At 39.1% G+C, this 20,109-nt stretch overlaps 1 protein-coding gene across 3 annotated transcripts in view; it reads left to right on the top strand.

Annotated features, from left to right (window-relative positions):
• NKAIN3 (sodium/potassium transporting ATPase interacting 3) overlaps positions 1 to 20,109 on the top strand; it is a 611,969-nt gene that overhangs the window by 574,488 nt on the left and 17,372 nt on the right. For all 3 annotated transcript variants that reach the window (XM_045455140.1, XM_045455139.1, XM_045455138.1), the window contains exon 5: positions 815 to 875. In XM_045455140.1, the coding sequence (XP_045311096.1) occupies positions 815 to 875 (61 nt within the window). The remainder of the gene's footprint in view (positions 1 to 814; positions 876 to 20,109) is intronic.

Here is a 20,109-nt window from a genome sequence, read left to right as displayed (position 1 = left end):
AATATGAAAAACTAGAAAGCCTGCGCTCTAGCACCTGAATTTATTTAACCACTAGTATCCAAGTGTAAACTATCTCTTTGGGGTCATTATATGATTAATGAACTAAAAGTTCATGCATTTTCTGATGATATAATTAACAAAACAATTTAGTATTTAAATAGAATTATATTCTCAGAGCATTTCAAACAACTAAGTAGATGATTGGTATTTAATTTACAATTAGCATATTTTGATTCCTTTTATGGCATTAAATATTAAAATAGTTGTAGTAATAATGAGTATTGCTACAAATTTCCCTTTAAGTAGTCAGACTTAAAACTATATGTTCTGAATAATCTGTGGTGATTTTAAAATATAAGGACTATAAATCCCAAATAAAAATCCAAGTGAAATGTCTAAAAACATTTTCCCATTTTTGTGTTCTGTTTTAAAAAGCCATTGCAACTGAGTAGAAATGGCAAAACTCTTTAAAAATCACAGCTATTGGGGTGCCTGGGTGGCTCAGTCAGTTAAGCATCTGACTTCAGCTCAGGTCATGATCTCGCAGTTCATGGGTTCGAGCCCTGTGTCGGACTCTGTGCTGACAGCTTGGAGCCTGGAGCCTGCTTCAGATTCTGTCTCTCCCTAGTTCAAAAATGAATAAACATTAAAAAAAATTAAATCACAGCTATTATTTAAAATCAAGATTTCTTCCTATTACAGACTCATTGACATTCTTACTATGCATTCTTTATTTATTGGATTATATGGGCTCTTCAATTCTGGACATTTAGCATAGATTCTTAAAGGTTTTTCTTTTTCTTCTCTTTTGCAGTTGGTTGGTTTTGTGTATGCCTGTTATGTGATCAGTATTTTCATGGAAGAAGAGGACACCTGTAAGTACTATGATAGCTACCTTTGGGTTTACTTTAGATGAGATATAGCTTCCAAAGCAAATCATTACAGGGCTATGAAAGCTTTTGTATTTGGAATTTAAAGTGACCGAATGCAGAATGGTAAAATTATAATCAAGTGTTTGCAAACTGAACTGCACACAAATAAGGTGGCATAGGTATTGAAACCCTCAAATCAAGCTGTGTATGAGGATGCCCAGAGACTGTAAGCCTACAGATGGCTGTCGGATCATGTCTTAGCAAGTTTTCTTCAGAGATTTAAAGATAATGTTGAATAGAAAACCAGGGATCGTTTTATCCATTGTATGTATTGTAAGTATCCTAGTATGTATGTATGCTAGCTGCAGAATTTTGAAATCTGACTAATACCAATAACATGAAAACAATACATTCCAGCAAGAAGTATATGAACACAAATTTTATAAAGTGCTCCACAAAAACTAAAAATGACAACCTTCAAGGTGAGATGTGAAAAAACACCCCAAATTTAAAGAAGCAATGCTGAAAAATAACTAACGGGATGCTAAAATGCTAAGGAGTCATGTTGCAGCAGAATACCACCAAAAAAATAAAAGACATATATGACCTGAAGTTATATAGGTGAAGATTTAGCCACATATGCCAACACTGGCCTTTATTGAGTGTCTGCTAATGTAAGGCAATTCTTGGCAGAACTCTTATGATCTCATGCAATACTAAAGAAAATTTTAGTTCATTCTTTAAAATAAATCATTATTAGATAACCAAATCGCACCCACCCATCTCAATGATTCAGTTATATCATCATAGTTAAACTCCCTGGGTTATAAACTTGACCCTTTAAAAAAATGAGGATAAGTGTCCAGCTCACCGTGATAACTTCTTTCTAGAACACAACTCCGAAGGGGTCTGATGAATGCTTCCCACCAAATAGATGCGGTCGCAGTATACGAACTGGAATCTAGTTGACAATGAGGATTTATTTACCCAACTGGAAAAAAATATTAGACCCTGAGATTAAACTCTCAGGTAGTGAAAATGTGTGAACATACTGCATCATATCTTTTATGCTGGCTTAGAGATTTTTTTCTAAACACGAGATAAACCAGAAAGTTTCTGACATTTCAAAAGTGCTGTTGTAATGACAACACTTCCCACTATGAGGTTACCTTCAGAAAGTGTATTTTCAGGAGTTCCATTGGTAGCTGCACAGTCTGACAAAGTTAATGCACAGAAAATCGGCAGCATGCCTCCAACTCACAGCTTCACCTCCAAGAGACAGGCTTCACCTCCAAAAACAACTGGCCCAGCATGAACAGTTTTAACTGCAGTTGAGACCTCAAGGAAATTATTAGAATAAATACTTCAAAAAAAACTTCAAAAAATGATACACTGACCGATAAATCGCAGCTGAATCCTTTATAAAGTATGTTTAAGTAGATATCAAAAGCCCCTGTTTCTTGTCCTCCTTGCTGAGCCGTTTGGAGGCCCTCAAATGATGCTAATGTTCCAGTCTACCTTATTGTGTGAGAAAAGGTAGATTAATCAATAGTCTTTTATCTATTAGAATAAGTACATAAAGGACTTTTCCTTGAGGCGTGTGATTTTAAGCAAAACTTGGAAATACAAAATGACATGCAAAAGGAAAGGCTCATCTAAATTGGGTAAACGATTTTGACCTTCTATCAGCCTCTTTTAGAGTAATAATATTGTAGAGTAAATACAATATTTACTCTACTGGCAGATATTGTAGTTCCATTGACTTTGGTGTCTTTCATTAGCGTAAGTTTCTCTATAGAAATCCCTGATTCAGCTATTTTAATGCCCATCAAACTGGCATTCGAGCAGCTGCTAGAAGCCTATTCTATTAATGGTTTAATTCTAGTGTTTATTAGGAGGGCCATACATTAAGTTATCGAGAGACATCTGGATATAGTAGTTGTATCTAGTATACAGTGTTACCATCGATTCAAACAAAATTTAGAGCCAGAAAAAGTCTTGGGTGCTCAACACAAAATAAATATGCCCTAAACTGACTTGACATGATCTGCTGGAAGAAAGATGACAGGGAAAAGCAATCACAAACCTTTTAGGCTGATAGTTCTCAAATGAGTGTAATTTTGCATTTTTTATTGAAAGAAGTAGAAATCAAAAGTGCAGTTGTAATTAAATTGTCCCGGAGTCTTCAAGGCAGATGTGAACAAAAAGAAATGTCTGGAAACCAATCGCAATGATCTCATAGACTAGCACAATTTGTGCCAACACTTAGCTTTTAGGTGCAGTAATGAACTGCCCTTTGGATATGACATTACCAACCCACAGTCAAAAAGATGTGTCTTTTGATTTGTTTTTCCAAAATCTAAACATACAGTGAAAAAAAAAAACCAATACTGGTAGCTTTCCAATCTGTCTAAGTATACTTCTGGAAAGCTTATTCTGAAAGGTGACTGCAAATATATAATGTAATGTCACAGTATTTTGGCAGACAATGTATCATTTATCATTTCAATTCCTATTCTAACTAATGAAAATTTCTGCATTATTCAGAATGCAAAGTTAATCTTTGTTCTTGGACTGAAAGCTGTCAGCCAGCCTTAAAAATTAATAACAGCTACCCACTTCTCTCCCCTGCACTGCCTAAGTGGTTCTATGGGACTAACATTTCAGCTGATGGACATTTCTGAAGGGTAATAAATGCTTGCGGAAACATTTATTTCCAGCCACCCATCTTCTTAGTTACCTCTCGGCCTCTTCTGCTAACTATATCTCCTATAAGGACTCTGATTGCAGGTCAAAGACAATGAAATAAAAAGCTTGGAAAAGGAAGAATGTTGCTTGATGGGGTCAGAACTTCCCATCATTCATTCCAATGAAAAAGCCCATTTATATCTCTCATCTCATTTTTATTTCTTTTTTGGAATATCTATCAATCTCCATGAACACTTTTGTGAGACCAGGATATTTGGAATCTGTAATCATAAAAACCTGTCGACATCTTGTTTGTGAATCACCTACTGCTGAAAATGAACTTGTAGGCTTGTTACTATCTTGTCACACTTGTGAAAAAGAATGTTTCTAATTTGGGAAAGTGTGGAGGCGAGGCAAAAGATGCTGAAAAATAGTATTAACTTGTATAAATATTACCAGACTTCTTCAGAGGATCTGTTGCTAGCATGACTGCTTCTGATATTAGGTTTCAAATTGCAACTGGGACATCTGTTTGGTCTCACAAAGGCCAGTCTGGGTTGTATAGTTGAATAGTGGGAGAAAAGTATATTGAAAACCCTAAGCGTTATTTTTTGAAAAGGAAATGAATCCCCCCAGATGCAGGTTCAATAATTTACACTGAAAAGCTCAAAATAACTCTTTATACTACCATTTGACCCTTGATAGTATACTTTTGGGGAACTGTTCATTGGAAGGAAACATGACTCTTGGAACACATTCTATATCTCTACTGTCCTTGAGGCTTCCTACAGGCTAGTGTTCATATATTTGCCTGTCTGCCCATAAATTCCTTTTCAAAGGATAGTGATATTAGCATAGCAATGATGTGAATTGGAAATAAATAACCCTGTCTACCTTCAAAATAGTCAATTATCAGCAAAATTAGTTTCTTTGGTAATAGCAGAAGAATTGCAATTTGGGACAAGCAAACTATGGGGAACCACAGACAAGTCCAAAGAGACAAAGGGAAAGCCGGCCGTTATTAGGTTATAGGAGGAAATTAGGGAGGATTGTTTTAAACAAGCGTTCATCAGAAAAGAACAAAGAAAGAGCATTTCTCATTGGCTGTGAGTGGTGGTTAGTGAGTTGTTGCTGGGGCAGGGAGGATCTTCCTTCTTTTTCTTAAAAGTGGAAGATGAAATTCCTATGTGAAAATGTCCTCCCTGTCAAGATAATTCTTATCTTCCTTCTTCTTGCTGGTTAGACAGCCTGGTATGTGCATGAGAGCTCCCCCTTCAGGGCTTCCCAGCTCCATTTTAAATGAGGTTTCCTTTATTTTCACAACCCCTTTCTTCCCCTAAGAATTACTGAAGAAGCTAATGGGAGGGCAGTTGAATAGTTTGAATGTTAATCTCTCAGTGTCCCTTCATGGCTTTGTAATGTTTGCAGAAGCCTTAGAGGAGAGTGACCCAAAGTTCAGGCACCGGGAAGGAGAGAAAGCAGCAGAGGCCGGGAGGATCCTCAGAATAGAAAACTGTCCATTGTCTTGTGAGCCTTGCAATATATACACGTTTGAGGTGGAGGGGCCGGAGAATTTGGTGAGTCCAAGAGAGAGACTCAGGAATGATCCTGTAATCATGACCAGCATTTCAAAGGAGTCAGAGCATTTGTCCAATAAGCCATCAAGAATCTATTGGTGCTCAGAGAGGATAAATTTCTTTTGGTAACTATCGGGTGAGTTGTATCTAACTAACCTCACCACAAGTTTAGATTTTGAGTCTGAAGTAATTCCCCTAATTTGATGAGAAGACTTTGTTAAATAGCTACAAAATAACTGGCTAATCTTCGTACTAGAATAGACGATCTATGAGGTCAGGATTTTTATTTTATTCTTTGATTTAATCCTAGAGCCTAGAAAATGCTTTGCACATAGCATCCGATAATGAAAAAATAGCCGAATTTATATTCATAAATTCTGTTGGCCAAGCAACTCATTTTTTAAGATGGATTTCAAAACCCAAGATTCTCAAATTTGATAAAATGATACTGCCTTACATTTAGAATGCCTGATGCATTTACAAATATTTATGTTTGGCAAATGATGGTCCTGCATCTCTTTAACAAAATTGGGTGGATTTTTAGTAATTTTGAAGGTCAAGATCCAAGAAGATGGTTTAAACCTCCATTACACCACATCAGTGTAAGAGCTTGGGTTCGTCAATTCCTGGACAAGATATCACGGGGGGAACAGGAACTTGGAAGGTAGAGATGGACCCACAGAGTGAATTCAACTACAAAATCTGGCCCAGGGAACAGACTCACTATCAAAAAGTTGGGCCCAGCAGGGTGGTGACCTCAGCCAGCACTACACCTGGGAAGGACAAGTGGCATGGAATGAGATCCTAGCTACAATGCTGTGGTTCAGAGACAGAATTCCAGTCCTTGGGTAGGTTATGAAGACTGTCTCTCTCTGTAATGACTCAGTGGTGAGAATCCTTTCACAATGTATACATGTATCAAGTCACCATGTTGAAGATTTAAATATATCACAATTTGATTAGTCAACTATACCTCAATAAAGTCAGAAAAAAACACAGTATCTCTCAAGAAGAATATCATAAACACCCAAATACCCAAACCAGTGAATCAAGTAGAGACTCTCCACAGGGGAAAGATAAAGAAACCTTTTTACTAGAACCTGCTCCCAAGTCAGTACTAAACTCATCATGAAGTAGAACCTAGACTGTTTCCTATTTCACTCGACCAGGACTTTTGTAATTCAGCCTAACTGGGACTAGCCACAGCCATTATTTTCTAGTCTCCTCATCTCTAGCCACATCTATTTTCCTAAGTCCAGCAGATTCTTTCAGAGAGGCCTCTTCCCTTTGCTGACATACTAACCTACACAAATCCTGCAAATCTCAGCTTAACTATTCTTCCCAAATTTGGCCATTTCGTTCTCACTCTCTCCAGGCTAGATGAGGGCACCTGTGGTACACTGTTAGGTGCTTGCATTGGACAGCATAATTCTCCTGTGGAAACATTTAACATAACTGGAATTTTTCAGTCATGATATCCCCAAGAGGAAGCCCATTTCCTGGCATAAAGGACACTCTAAAACAACAGATAATAAGGGAGTGTTGAATGAATAACTGTGTGAACAAGTGGACTCAGAGGATGGTTGGGATTTCCATTGGCAGAGATGGGGGAGAAAGGGTTTCCTTCTCTATTCTCTAACTCCAGAGTGGTATGAATGACCACTCTTCACACAAGCTAGAAACTTGGGCGTACTCCTTCACTCTTTCCTTACCTCCCATATACAATCAGTCATCAAATGAGACATTGTCACCTCCCTTCAAGTAACTAACAGCCCTCACATGCTTTTTTAACATTCTTCCCAAGGACACCTTCTTTCCCATGCCTTAGTGGACCCTAAGCACATCTCTGAATCTGTGTTCAACTTATTTTTTACTTAGCTGCACTCCCCACTTGTAGATGGGGATCATGGCTTACTTACCCTAGGATCCCAAGACCTGGTTCAGTATCTGGAACACCACAGGAAACCGATGTATGTTTGTCAAACATATATTTGTTGTACACACCCCCATGTCTTTACATTATCTTTCATATGTCTTTCCTCACACCTTATGAGAATTTAAATATCCCATTCCCTGCACAATAAATAAAATTTGATTAATTCACAATGAGGTATAAATGGCTTATGCACTTATATTCCCTGAAAATTTTCATTGGCTACTTGTCAGAAAGTTGACAGCAGCAAGCAAAGAACACCTACTGCCCCAGAGGGGGTTTTAACGTCCCATGTTTCCACTTGAAACTGGATGTTAGAAATTAAATGAAGGCAGTCCTAACCCTGCCAACATCTAGCTCTGTTCACATCAACAACTCAAATCATCTCTTAGGGGATCCCAAAGGCACTCTGAGGTCTGACACGACAGCTCTATGGAAGATGTCCCTAGCTCTGGGGTTGTCTCAAGGTGCAATCAGGTGCATCCCATTTTTTACATTCATTTACAAATGGAAAGTTTCGGCAGCTGTTCAAAACATCCTGATCTCTCTGCCTCAGATTAATAGTCGATGGAGTGTGAAGCATCAGCCTCACCCCTGAAAGCAAGCCCGCTGCACAAATGCCTGTCTCGCTCGGGAAGGCACAATCACATCTCCCTACATGCCTGTTTCAGACAGGTCGGAGCCTTCAGGTTCTCGCTGTTGCCCAGCAGCCTCCTGTGCGTGGCATGCCCTTAAGTTGAGAAGGAAGAATGCAGGATCTGCCATCCAGATGGTACAGAATGGAAGATTAGGGATTTGGGAACCAGATGTGATTATGAGGGAGCAGAGTAAGAAATTAAAAAAAAAAAAATCCACACCCTCATGAAACCCTGAAGGCCCAGTGAGAAAAAAATGGGCCGTAAGGATTCTACGTGGATCCTGTGTGATGGTTTCATTCTGGATTCTTAGTGGGAAAGATTAGGGGCCCAGGGGGAAGAACAACTGACAGCGTTCTGACAGGGCTTCCGGTGTCTCCATTTTATTTTATTTTTAAATGCTTATTTATTTTGAGAGAGGGAGAGAGAGAGAGCACGTGCTGGTGGGACAGGGACAGAGGGAGAGAGAAAAGAATTCCAAGCAAGCTCCATGCTCAGCACAGGGCCAGGGCTCAATCTCTGACCGAGAGATCATGACCTGAGCCCAAGTCGGATGCTTAACGGACCGAGCCACCCAGAGGGCCCCCTGTGTCTCCATTCTAATTCTAAATTCAGTATCCATGCCCCAATGCCTTTCAGTGAGAGTACATTGATCCCTCCTCTCTCTACACCTGTTCCTAAACTGCCATGACGTTACAGAGAAGAACGCGCCCCCATTCACCGGCCCTCGTGCGACTTCACAGTGTCTACGCCTGTGAGCAGGCCTGTCACTCGTTCCGAGTCAGCACCTTCTCCAGTTCCCTTAAAAGTGCAGTCTTAGAGCTCCCTACCATCATTCTAGGGATGAGGAAATGAAGCCCAGAGAGATGTAATTCCCAGCACCTTGCACTCCTCTGCCCCACACCCTCGGCACTAAGACTCTGTTACAAAGAAAATGAAAGCCAGTAGGCAGGGGTCCCTACAAGTTCCTGGAGTCTCTCTCCCATCCAGACTGTCTACATCCGCCCAGGATTATCTTCTTCCCAACAGAAAACGAGAGCTTCGTTCCCTCCCACGTATTCAGGCACCTTGCTGCACTAATTATTCTTTCTCTCTCTCGCTTTCTCACCCTCCCTTCCCACCCCCATCTAACTCTTTTCTTCCCTTCTCTCTGTCCAGTTTCTTCCTCCCACTGGACCTTGTTCCTCAGCTTATGAATAAAGTCACATAATTAAAATAAAAAAACAAAACAGAAATTGCCCTGACCCCCACCCAGTATATACAGCTAGCTTTCCCATCTCTCATGCTTCTTCCCTCCATGTTCAGACTTTTCTACAAAGTAGTCCAGACTTATAGCGTTCACTCTCTCACCTGCTATTCACTGTCAGACTGCTGCTGTCAGGCCTTCTGTCCTCCATCATTACTGAAAACGCTCACTCAGAGGCCAGCAATGACCTCTTAATTGTCAAATTCACTTAGATCTCATCACGCTTCATTATAATTAATGGCTTTGGTCACTGTTGACTGCTCCCTCCGTGAAAATTTTCTCTTCTAGCTTTCCTGTCTCTTGAGTTTTGCCAGGCAATCCCATCCTTTGAACAGCACTTACTTTACCAATTAAAAATGATTTTGAATATCGTTACGCAAATTAAGCACACTGCCAACACAGATACAGGTAACAAATTTTGAGTTAGTACTTACCCTGGCTAGTTTTGGAGTAATGACTTCTCATTAAATCCTTAAAATGTTAACTTGCCATCCCTAGTAAATAGCCCACTGTTAACACTGAAGCATTTTAAGTAAGATCAGACAATAAAACAGAAGCATTTTAAAGTAAGACCAAACAATAAAACAGATGTTTATCCCTTTTAGATAACAAAAGGGCACATAATCTTCTCAAGAGCTATATTCATGGACCAAATATTTCATGGAAATCTGATTTTATAATTCCTTTAAAGAAGTGTCATACAAGTAACCAACAATAAAAGGTATATAAGGAACACTCATCTTCATGTGCTTTTACTAAGTACTTTATTGACTAAGGAAAAAGTAATTTACAGTTCCTTCTGGGAGCAACATTTGGAACTGGAATCTAAGTGAGGTATTTGGGAATAGTCATATAACTTGGATGCCAACATGAAAATAAAGTAGGGGAGAAGTTAAAAGAATTTGTTTCTCCTCCTGAGTTGTATGAGGTGCAAAGTAAATTAATTCTAAATTATACCTAACCAGCCTTTTAACTTTTTCCATACTTGTTCTCATAGAAGGAAACAGGGTCTCTCTCTCTCCCTCTCTCTCTCTCACTCTTTCTCTCTGTCTCATTTGCTCTTGCGTTTGCTCTCTCTCTTTGATTGCAAGAACACAAAGTCTAGATTAGAGTTAATGGTGTATCCAGAGAACAGCTTTCTTTGCCACATATATAGTTCCATCAACTGCAAAGCTTGTAACATTTTCCAACCCTTACTCATTGAATAGCACCTTCACAAGTTTTGTCATAGCTTGTGTGAGAAACTGGCCAGCTGCTCACTAAACCCATTTGTTGGTTTTTCTCCTGAAACAGAGCTGGACTGCATTTCCCAGCCTTCCTGCAGTTAGATGTCCCATGAAATTGAATTCTAGATCATGGAAGGTGAACAGAAGAGGTATGCCCACTTCTAGGCCTGGCCCCTAAACACCTTCTACATGTGGTTCTCCATGTTCTTCCCCTTTCTACCTACTAGCTACAGAGAAGCACAGAAGCTTTGGAAGCCACATGTTTAAAATGGTGCCGCTACAGTGTCGAAGGCATCTGGGTCACCAAGTCATTGCTTGGAGGAGAGTTGACCAAGCAGATTGAGGACAGGGTGATAAGTGCCTTTGAGGCCTGAGGCACTGAGAAGCACCCAAGAGGGTATGATCAGGAAAGGGCTCCCAGAGGTGGAGACCCTGAAGTAGAAACAGGCAGGAATTCTGCCACCAAACGGGGTGTAGAACAAATTGTGTATTCTACAAAGTGCCGGTGCCTCCTATGTGCCTGGGAAGGTCTCCTGGAGGAGATAGCACTGAAGGAGGAGGATAAGATAAAGGATATGGATAAGAAGGAACCTGTGAGGTGAGTGGCCAGGAGAAGAACATTCCTGGCAGGTGGAGTAGCAAATGCATAGGGAGTCACTTCTTAGAAGAGGCCTCTGACCGAAACAAAGGCCTTGACTTCAGGCCTAGCTTCATATTGGATGCTCTGGAAGGTCAAAAGGCAATCAGGACTTCCCTGGCCTGCTGACTGTCAAAAGACTAGTGAATTAAAAGGCAGATTGTATCAGGGACTTAGTTTTAAACCCTGCATCGAGAGGGAAGGCTATGTGGAAATGATGAAAACCATACTATTTTTTTTTTTTTTTTACATGTTGGGAGCAAAAATAACACACAGCTTGACTTAAGTTTTGTTTCCTTTTCTTTTATTCTATATTTGCCTCATTTTCTATTTATTCACCTACATGTTTATTTGGAAAAGTAAATTAAATCTGGGTGGGTTTTTTTTTTTCATTATTTAAGGAAAACAAAGGTGTCATATTGACTGTTTTCTTTTTGAGACAACAAAGATGCAAGAAAACAGGTGAAAGCCAAAGTTTCCTTAGTATTTTGTCACTGTACGTTTCCTGATGTCCATGAGGGAAGATTTTCAGCAAATTCTATTTATATCGATTCAGGGTTTAAAATCACTGTACTATTTATTAGAGTGGCAACGTTTTTAAAACCTGGGTTTTCTTAAGTTCTAAAGGCTACATAGAACTTTCACTATCCCATTTATAAACCTACTGAATTTTAATAATGCCTTTTGGGGAAATTATTTTTATTTTTATAGTGGTAAAATACATAATATAAAATTAACCATTTGAACATCTTTAAGGGTACAATTAAGTGGCATCAAATACATTCACAATGTTGTATAACCATCACCAATATCGATTTCCAGAACTTTTTTCATTGTATCAAGAGGAGCTGTGTCCCCATAAATAATAACTCTTCATCTCCCTTTCCCCCCAGCCTCTGATAACCGCTCTTCTGGCTCTATGTATTTACCTATTTACTTTCTGTCTCTTTGTATTTACCTAGTCTAGGTACCTCATATACATAGAATCTTACAGTATTTGTTCTTTTGTGTCTGACTTATTTCATTTACCACGTTTTCAAGGTCTATCCATATTGTAACATGTATCAGAATTTCATTTTTGTGTAAGGCTAAATAATATTCCATTGGACTTCAATTACTACTTGATCTACTTATATTTTGTAGTCTAAATTCCTTTACATGATTTGTTCCATATACAATTTGAACTAAAGCCCTTTACATATTAAACCTGCATTCATGAATCCATTGTAATTATTCTTTTTTGTAATTATCATTCTTTGGAAGTCCTTCAAATATTCATCCTGATAAACAAAACACTCACTAGTTTTTAAACTATTCCAGCAAATCTATAAATCTAATAAAATAAGCTTATGCATATATTGAATCTCAAATTTTCTTAAATATTACACAAATTTTTGTAGCAACGTGGATGGAACTGGAGAGTGTTATGCTAAGTGAAATACGTCAGGCAGAGAAAGACAGATACCATATGTTTTCACTCATATGTGGATCCTGAGAAACTCAACAGAAGACCAGGGAGGAGGAAAATGGCAGGGGGAGTTACAGAGAGGGAAGGAGGCAAACCATAAGAGACTCTTAAATACTGAGAATAAACTGAGGGTTGGTGGGGGACGGTGAGGAGGGGAAAGTGGGTGATGGGCTTTGAGGAGAGCACCTGTTGGGATGAGCACCTGTTTTGTATGGAAACAAATTTGACAATAAATTTCATATTAAAAAACATATATTACACAAATTTAATAAAGTTTTCCCATGTCTTTCAACCTAAAATCACAAGTGTAAAATTAATTAGCCAATTCAAAACTTGAATTTGTTTTACAGGGGGAATCTGCCAGACCTAACATGATCTGTCTGATTATGTTAAGAACCAAAGATTTTACATACCAAATGAACACCGACTATCCCAATGACTACAATGTCCTAATCTATACTTCATAAAAGGGTTTTAAAACCTTAAAGTTGGCTTCTTTTCCTCTCTCTGTAGTCAGTTCCTAGTATTGGAAATGCATTTCTCCAATGAATATCTCAAACAATTTGAGTTTGCTACATGCTGAGAGACTGTCAGCTGCCAAGCAGGACCTAAATTCCACTAATGGATATATTGGGCTTTTTTTTAATGTTGGTAGAACAAAAGGAGGTCTTATCCCCATACCCTTTAAATGTGATTAGCTTAGCAGCCCACAACACTAGGACTCATGACATTAGATTTCAGTAGACAGAAGACTTTACTCCTATTAAGAGTCTCTTTCTGACTGGTTTTATACTCACAAATTCTTTAAACATTTTAATGTCTTTCCATATGACTCAAGAGACACTCCATGTACTTCTCCATGTACTGACATTCCATGTACTTCTTCCAACCATATAACATGATAGAATTCCATGTTCATTGTATATTCTTGGTAGGTTGCCAATCCTTGTAGACATTTAAATATTTTTGATTGGATTCTGCAATTCTCTCATATCTCTTCTTGTTCCAAGGTCACTGACCTGTCAAGATCCAAAAGTATTTATAGTACAGACTCAGCATATTATCGTTTAATTTTAAAGCTTAAATAAAGTTAAATAGCTAATTCTTTATTGATTGATTCATTCAAGAAACAGTTATTGAAAGACTTGTGTGTTAGGCCACAAGGATACATAGATAAATAAGACTTGGTTCCTTTCCTGAGAGGTTTTATATTCCAATAAGTGAGCCAGACATGTAAATAATTACAGAAGAGTCAAGTGCAGATAACGATCTGTATAAAGTGAATCACATGCACAGAAAAAAACAAGCAGAGGCTAATTGTGTCTCAGGGCACCAAGCATGGCTCAGAGCATGGGAACATGGTCTTATACGAAGAGTATTATATCACCAGGAAGGGCACAAAGAAAATGCATTTTAAATACTGGGAAATATATGTCAAAAAAAGCTTGGGACAACCATGGAATATTCAAGAAGGCCTGGGAAAAGACTGAATTACCCCAGAAGTGATAAGTGATTGGGTGTGTTCAGTTCACCAAGTGAATGGTGGGGTCGGCTTTGAGGGACCCTGGATTCTGTCTTATTTTGTATTTTGTATTTTGTGTTATGTATTTTGGCACTCATAAAGAGAAGTAACATTTATAAGGCACTCTGTGGCAAATAAATTACTTTTCTCCCAGCAAAAAATGACTGGCCCAGAAGGCTGCCTACTCCCAGCTGTGTGTGCACGCACGCACACACACACACACATGCACCAGGAAATGAGGGAATTGATATCTTGTCACATCTGAACCTACTCAGGTCACACCAGTTGGGATTTTCTGCTGGATGATGTGGGTCAATAAATGGATTTAATCTTGGGAAGAATATGATCAGATTCAATTTTCTTTGAACAGTAATTCAAAGAAAGAGAAAAAGATTTATAAAAGAGATCTCAGAAGAAATGGCATTTTTTGGATAGAGACTCTTAGGACAAGGAGAACCAAAAGTAATAATAGAAGCCATTAAAAAAAATAATACTATTCAAAATTGTAGACACAGACAATAAAAAAGAATTCTAGACAGACATTAAAGTGAACAGGTATTTGTGACTTGATTGGCTACATTCGTTTTTGTTTTTTTTTTTTTTTTTTGACGTTTATTTACTTTTGAGAGACAGAGCATGAGTGGGGGAGGGGCAGAGAGAGAGAGACACACAGAATCTGAAGTAGGCTCCAGGCTCTGAGCTGTCAGCACAGAGCCCGATGCGGGGCTTGAACCCATGAACCCTGAGATCATGACCTGGGCCAAAGTCAGATGCTTAACCAACTGAGTCACCCAGGCATCCCTTGATTAGCTAGATTTAGATGAGAATGACAAATACAGACTGGGGGAAAAACTGGATAACTAAGGAAAAGATTAATTACCTGGGAAAAAGTTATAACTGTTTAGACAAATTCTTAGAACTGTTTTTAGTCCTTACATTTTTGAGCATTAGTTTTCCTCTCGGCCATTCCATTCTGCTTTATTGGCCCCAAAGAGATTTTAGAAATTCATTATTCCATTAAATATTACCTACTCCTAGAAAATTTTCAAGTGGGAAGCAACTGTCAGCACTGATTATGGGAACATCTGATTCTAGAGATCTGGACCCAGGAAAACAACAGAAGCTGGAAAGGCAGCCAAAGAAAAATAAAAAGGATGGTGTTTTCAGGATTCTTTTTTATCTTGTTTTCCCTAGAGTAAAAGGTTCCTCTGAACGAGCCCAGCAGTATAGTGACATAGCGGCCATCAGCCACCAGTGATTCTGAACAGATAGTATTTGAAAAACCACAAAAATTGAAAGGGCCTTCAGTAGAGCCAGACTGTGGTTGAAAACAGTGAGCAGCCGTTCCGTCCAATTACTGAGCTACTGATGAAGATTAACCGAAGGGGTAACAGTAACCTGTGATGGCAAAACAGAGCACAGCCTGTGTGGCTTTGAAAGAGCTGAGTAACTTTAAAAAGAATAGAAAATGTGCTATTAAAGATGAAGCCTAAAGTAAGAAAGGGGGAAAAAATTATGTACTTTCTTTCAAAATATGAGAAAAACAAACTATAAAAAGTGTGTGTGTGTGTGTGTGTGTGTGTGTGTGTGTGTGTTGAAGGGGTAGGATAGTGGAAGCAGGTACGTTACGGGCATCTTTACAAAGGTGATAAAACTCTTGCAACTCAGAGGGAGGAGAGAAGCTGCAGTCGTAGATGATTACTATCAAAGCACCCTGTAGGGACACTGCAACCAAGTTCCCCCGTGGAAGATTCAAAGACAAAATGCTAAAGAAGGTCCTTGGGATCCTTGCAGAACAACTAGAATACGCATCTGAAGGAATAATGCCGAAAACATTAGGAACAAGTCACTTTGTGCGTTTTGCATTTTGTAGATATATTTACAAAGAATCCCATGGAATGATTTGAAATGCCAAGAAAAAAACAGAGCTCTCCCCCCCCAAGGTTTGGGCTACTGTGGGGGAAAAAGGAGGAGAGAATAAAAGCAATGCCAGTCAAAAGCCAAACAAATGGTGATGGAGGTTGTCACGTGTGTACTGGGTGGGTCCTGGGCCCTGGATCTACACTCCTGGATGACTTATCACCAGCGCTGCAGAGAGGGAGCGCTACGCTCCCATGGCAGTTAACTCCACAAGTTCTACTTCCGCTGAGCGTTATTTTCTTTCTTGCGCCACGTCTTTGTGTGAAGAAGCTTAACTTTTCCAGAATAATTTAAAAAATGCTCATAAAAGGTGGAATCTCAGGCTTCAAAGTGTGGCAGACCAACCAATTTTCCCTCCTCCAAAGTAGCTACTCTTTCTAAATATGAGAAAATCAAACTAAACTCAAAATCCAACGCAAGTTCCTCAAGGACAGACATTCTTATGGAGAATAGGGGAAAGAGAATGTAGGAATTCTCACAAATCATTGTTATCTTAAGTTACACAAAGCTTCTGGAATTTCAGAAATCAATAGTTGATGGGAATGTATCATGAGAACAAGATAAATATGCAAATAATATCTATAGCAACCTACCGTTTGCTGCGTGATTTCCACGTGCCAGCCCTCCAAGGCCATTAGCTCATCTCGGGCAACCACACTGAGGTGGTCATTGTTTTCTAGATGCCCTGAGAATTTCCTCAACTCACTACTAATCTGTAAGAAGCAGAACTTAGGTTTGACCTAGATATTTCGAGTGCCAAAGTTCCTGTGCTTTCCAACATGCAATTGTGCTTTTCTTTCCAACAAGGATAACAAGTAAATTCTTCATAATTTGGTAAAGAAAGAGACATTGCTCACTCACTAGATTAAAACCAGAACATTCATATTTAAATATTGAGTGAGAATATAAATTACTTGCACACTGTGGAGAAAAATAATGGGCTAACCTATTAAAATTTAAGTGGATACAGGGAGTCATATATAATGTAATACACCCAATGATCTTGCTCCAAATCAATTGTCTGCTTTTATTTACCACAGGACACTCAATATGCAAAATTTATCATTAAAATAACAGAATTTCAAGATCCAATTCAAAATACTACAAAATTATGAAAACAAACTTCTTCTCTACCTCACCCCCAAAACAACGTGACAAAAATGTGACTTTCTTTATTGTCACCAAACCAGACTTAGCGTTTCTTCCTCATGGTAGGCACGTCCAAGAAAACTCAGCCATTTCAGTGATTTCTCTGGCACATCAGACAGGAGGTCAGGGAGGGCTGTCCTCCCAGCACGGATTCTGAGGTCAAGGTTGATGTGGTGCTGCCAGCTGTGAGGGGCAGGGCTGGGCATCCACTGAATAGTTCTCTGATCCCACTGTGCCAACCAGATCTTGTTCTTGGCTGTCTGCCACGGGGGAGCCTGGGACTCTAGATCAACTTCCTGAGCACAGTAACTTCTGCTTCCCTTATGTCTGCCGTATCTTCCACACAAAAGTCTCTTGTAGCCAAGCCTCACTCAGAACCATGGAGAGAGGAGACGTGAAATTCCAACTTAGAAAAATTGACGTGTTACAAATCATGACCATAATAAAACTGAGGCATTACTCTTTTGAACGTATCCCATGGAATCTAAATGGCATAGCAATTTAATGCCATAATCATCCATTTAAAAAGTACCTAAATAATTAACAGTTGGAATTTTAAGTTGTGCCAGTTTTTTTTGGAACTTGTACCTCCATTCCACTTGACCCATAGAATTCTGTCTTAATGTAATATGTTTATTCTTAATTTTTTTTCTTATTCTATCATATATCTCTACAATGAAAACTTATCTATACCTGGCAATTTTATTTTCAATGGATGTTATCTTTTTAGGAATAAAAGTTCTCAATTTGTATAGTCCAGTTATCAATCTTAACCCCAAAATTAGGACATTTGATGGTTTGTCCTTCTTTAAGATTGTCTTAACTCATCTTGAGTCTTTGCCTTTTCATATACATTTTAGAGTCAGCATCTTCATTAAACTGCTGAAAGTTTTATTGAGTTTGCTTTGAATCCGTAGATTAGTTGATCCACACATCAAATGATATCTTTATAGCATTGAGTTTTACAATCCATGAATGTTTTCTATTCTTCCATTTGTTTAAGACACCTTTAATTTCTTTCAATATGTTTTGTTGTGCTCAGTGTAAAGGACTTGCAGATCGGTTTAGATTTAGTCCCATAAATAAAAATTTAATTTTTTCCTGTGACCAGATTTTAAGTGTCAAAGTTTGTCTTTGGATGAGGTTTTGCTTACAGTTATTGGCCACCAACATGACTGAGCAAACATAAATGTATTCATCAATATATTCATCAATATGTACAATATGTTTACATTTGCTCAGTAATGTTGATAGCCAATAATTGCAACTATAACCCTATCCAAAGAAAAACTTAAACATAAAATGAAACATTTAATGGAAGAGTACCTCTTAATGAAACGAATGGAGTGTGTTTTGGTTTTTTTGTTTTCAATTAGTTCGTGTATTCATGGATGAGTATTAGTTACTGCTAGGATGAGATAGGCTACCTCAGGTACTTTCAATATTTGATGCTAGTGTTGTAATTATAGAAACCTTGTTTACAGGAAAAAAAATATGAGAATGGAAGGAATTTAATTACAGCAGTGTCTCTCAATTCTTTTGATTCCTTTCTTCCCCAAATATTTTTGAAGGCATACCTTTTACCAGGCACTGTTTTGGAACTGAGGATATAGCAGTGAACAAAATCAAACAAGATCAGACAAAAATTCTTATCCCATAAAGTTTAAATTGTAGTGAGGGAGTCAGACAACAAATAAGATTTTTTTTAATGGAAACATATAATACAGCATGGTAAACAGTGATAAGCACAACAGAGAAAATAAAGCAGGGAAGAAGGAAGGTGGAGAGGAGTGAAATTATAGGTAAAGTGCCTGAGATATATGTTAAAAAGTACCCAGTGATCTAGTACCGAAAATTATTGTTAAAGTACTAAAATTTATTACAAGATTGTTTGAAAGCAAAAAATTAGAGCCATTGTCTTTAGTAGCTATTACTCCATCATCATGTGAAATTATACCTGTCATTTTGTTTAGTGACCTAGAGTATGATACCCCCCAGGATAGTGCACCAAGATAAGATTCCTGATGGCTGAGATAAATACCTTTTGTTGCAAAGTGGAAAGAAGACAATTATGGAGGAGGATGAGGGAACCAAGAAAACCAGAATGACTGCAGGTACTTTCTCAGGACACATACATTTTGGAACTAAGGCTCTTGGAATGACCACCGGAAACTACAGAGCGTTTGCAGAGTCCCTACATCTGCCCAAGGCATGCTGAAGTCTACTGGTCTCTTATTGCTTCCCCTCCCCCTCCCTAGGACAAGGAGGCTGGAAGTCCTGGACATACTTGGGGATGCTTCCAGACCCTCCAGCATCTCCCCCTGACCGGTCCCAGTGTTTTCCAGACCAAGTTGCCAGCAGTGACAATGAGCTCTATCAGTTCTCCGTGCCCGTACCTGAGACAGAGGGGGGCAAGACAGGCGAGAAGAGTCTATTATTCTACATGGCTATTTCCAGACAGGAAGAGGGAAAAATGGTGAAAAGCTCTAATCTGGACAGCACCACCTCTAACACTGAGGACTCTGCCTTCCCGGCCGGGGACCGACTTATCCTTGAGCATCTCAGGGGTCCCACATGCTTCCCTTTTTGAGTTAAGTGTGCTTTCTGAAAGGTTTCAAGAAATTCTGAACTTCCTGCACCCTGAAGAGAACAACAATGAATAGCTACCAAGCTTGCATTTGGGTGTCATCGGTCTGTTCGAAGGGCTCTTAAGGTGCATAAAGCTGTTTGGGGCAGGGAGCAGCACAGCCCCAGCCACCCTCTCGGCATCAACAGCGCACCCATCGAGGCACCCCCGCAGCTTCTTGGTGTGCCATGAGCAGGCCGGCCGCGGCCTGAGATTCTGCACAGAGCAACGTGCCCTCTGCAAGCTCGGGGTCTTCAGACAGGGGACGGCGGATGAGCGATGCTTCAAAGCAGCTCATGCCCTAGGAGCCCAGAGTTTCGTTGCCAGCTACCTCCGAAACAACTGGTCTTTCCTAAAAGCCCTCGTTAGCCGTGCGGTGCCGCAAAATCTTATCTGTGTGAACTCAGTTGGTGTCAAGCCTCTACCCTGGCTTTTCTCTTATGAATTCATATCGCAGAACAAGTAAACCACAATTCAAGAGCCCCAAATATTTGTATTTTTTAAGGCCTTAAATGCTCCCTTACGACTTGTAAAATCATACTTGCAAAATCAATGCTTATTAGAACAGTCTAGGGACTGAGTCTAGGGCTCGGTGGGTTTAGCCTCCCAC

This window comes from Leopardus geoffroyi, chromosome C3, assembly GCF_018350155.1.
Source record: "Leopardus geoffroyi isolate Oge1 chromosome C3, O.geoffroyi_Oge1_pat1.0, whole genome shotgun sequence".
Lineage (NCBI taxonomy): Eukaryota > Metazoa > Chordata > Mammalia > Carnivora > Felidae > Leopardus > Leopardus geoffroyi.
This window is presented reverse-complemented; position numbering and strand designations above follow the sequence as displayed.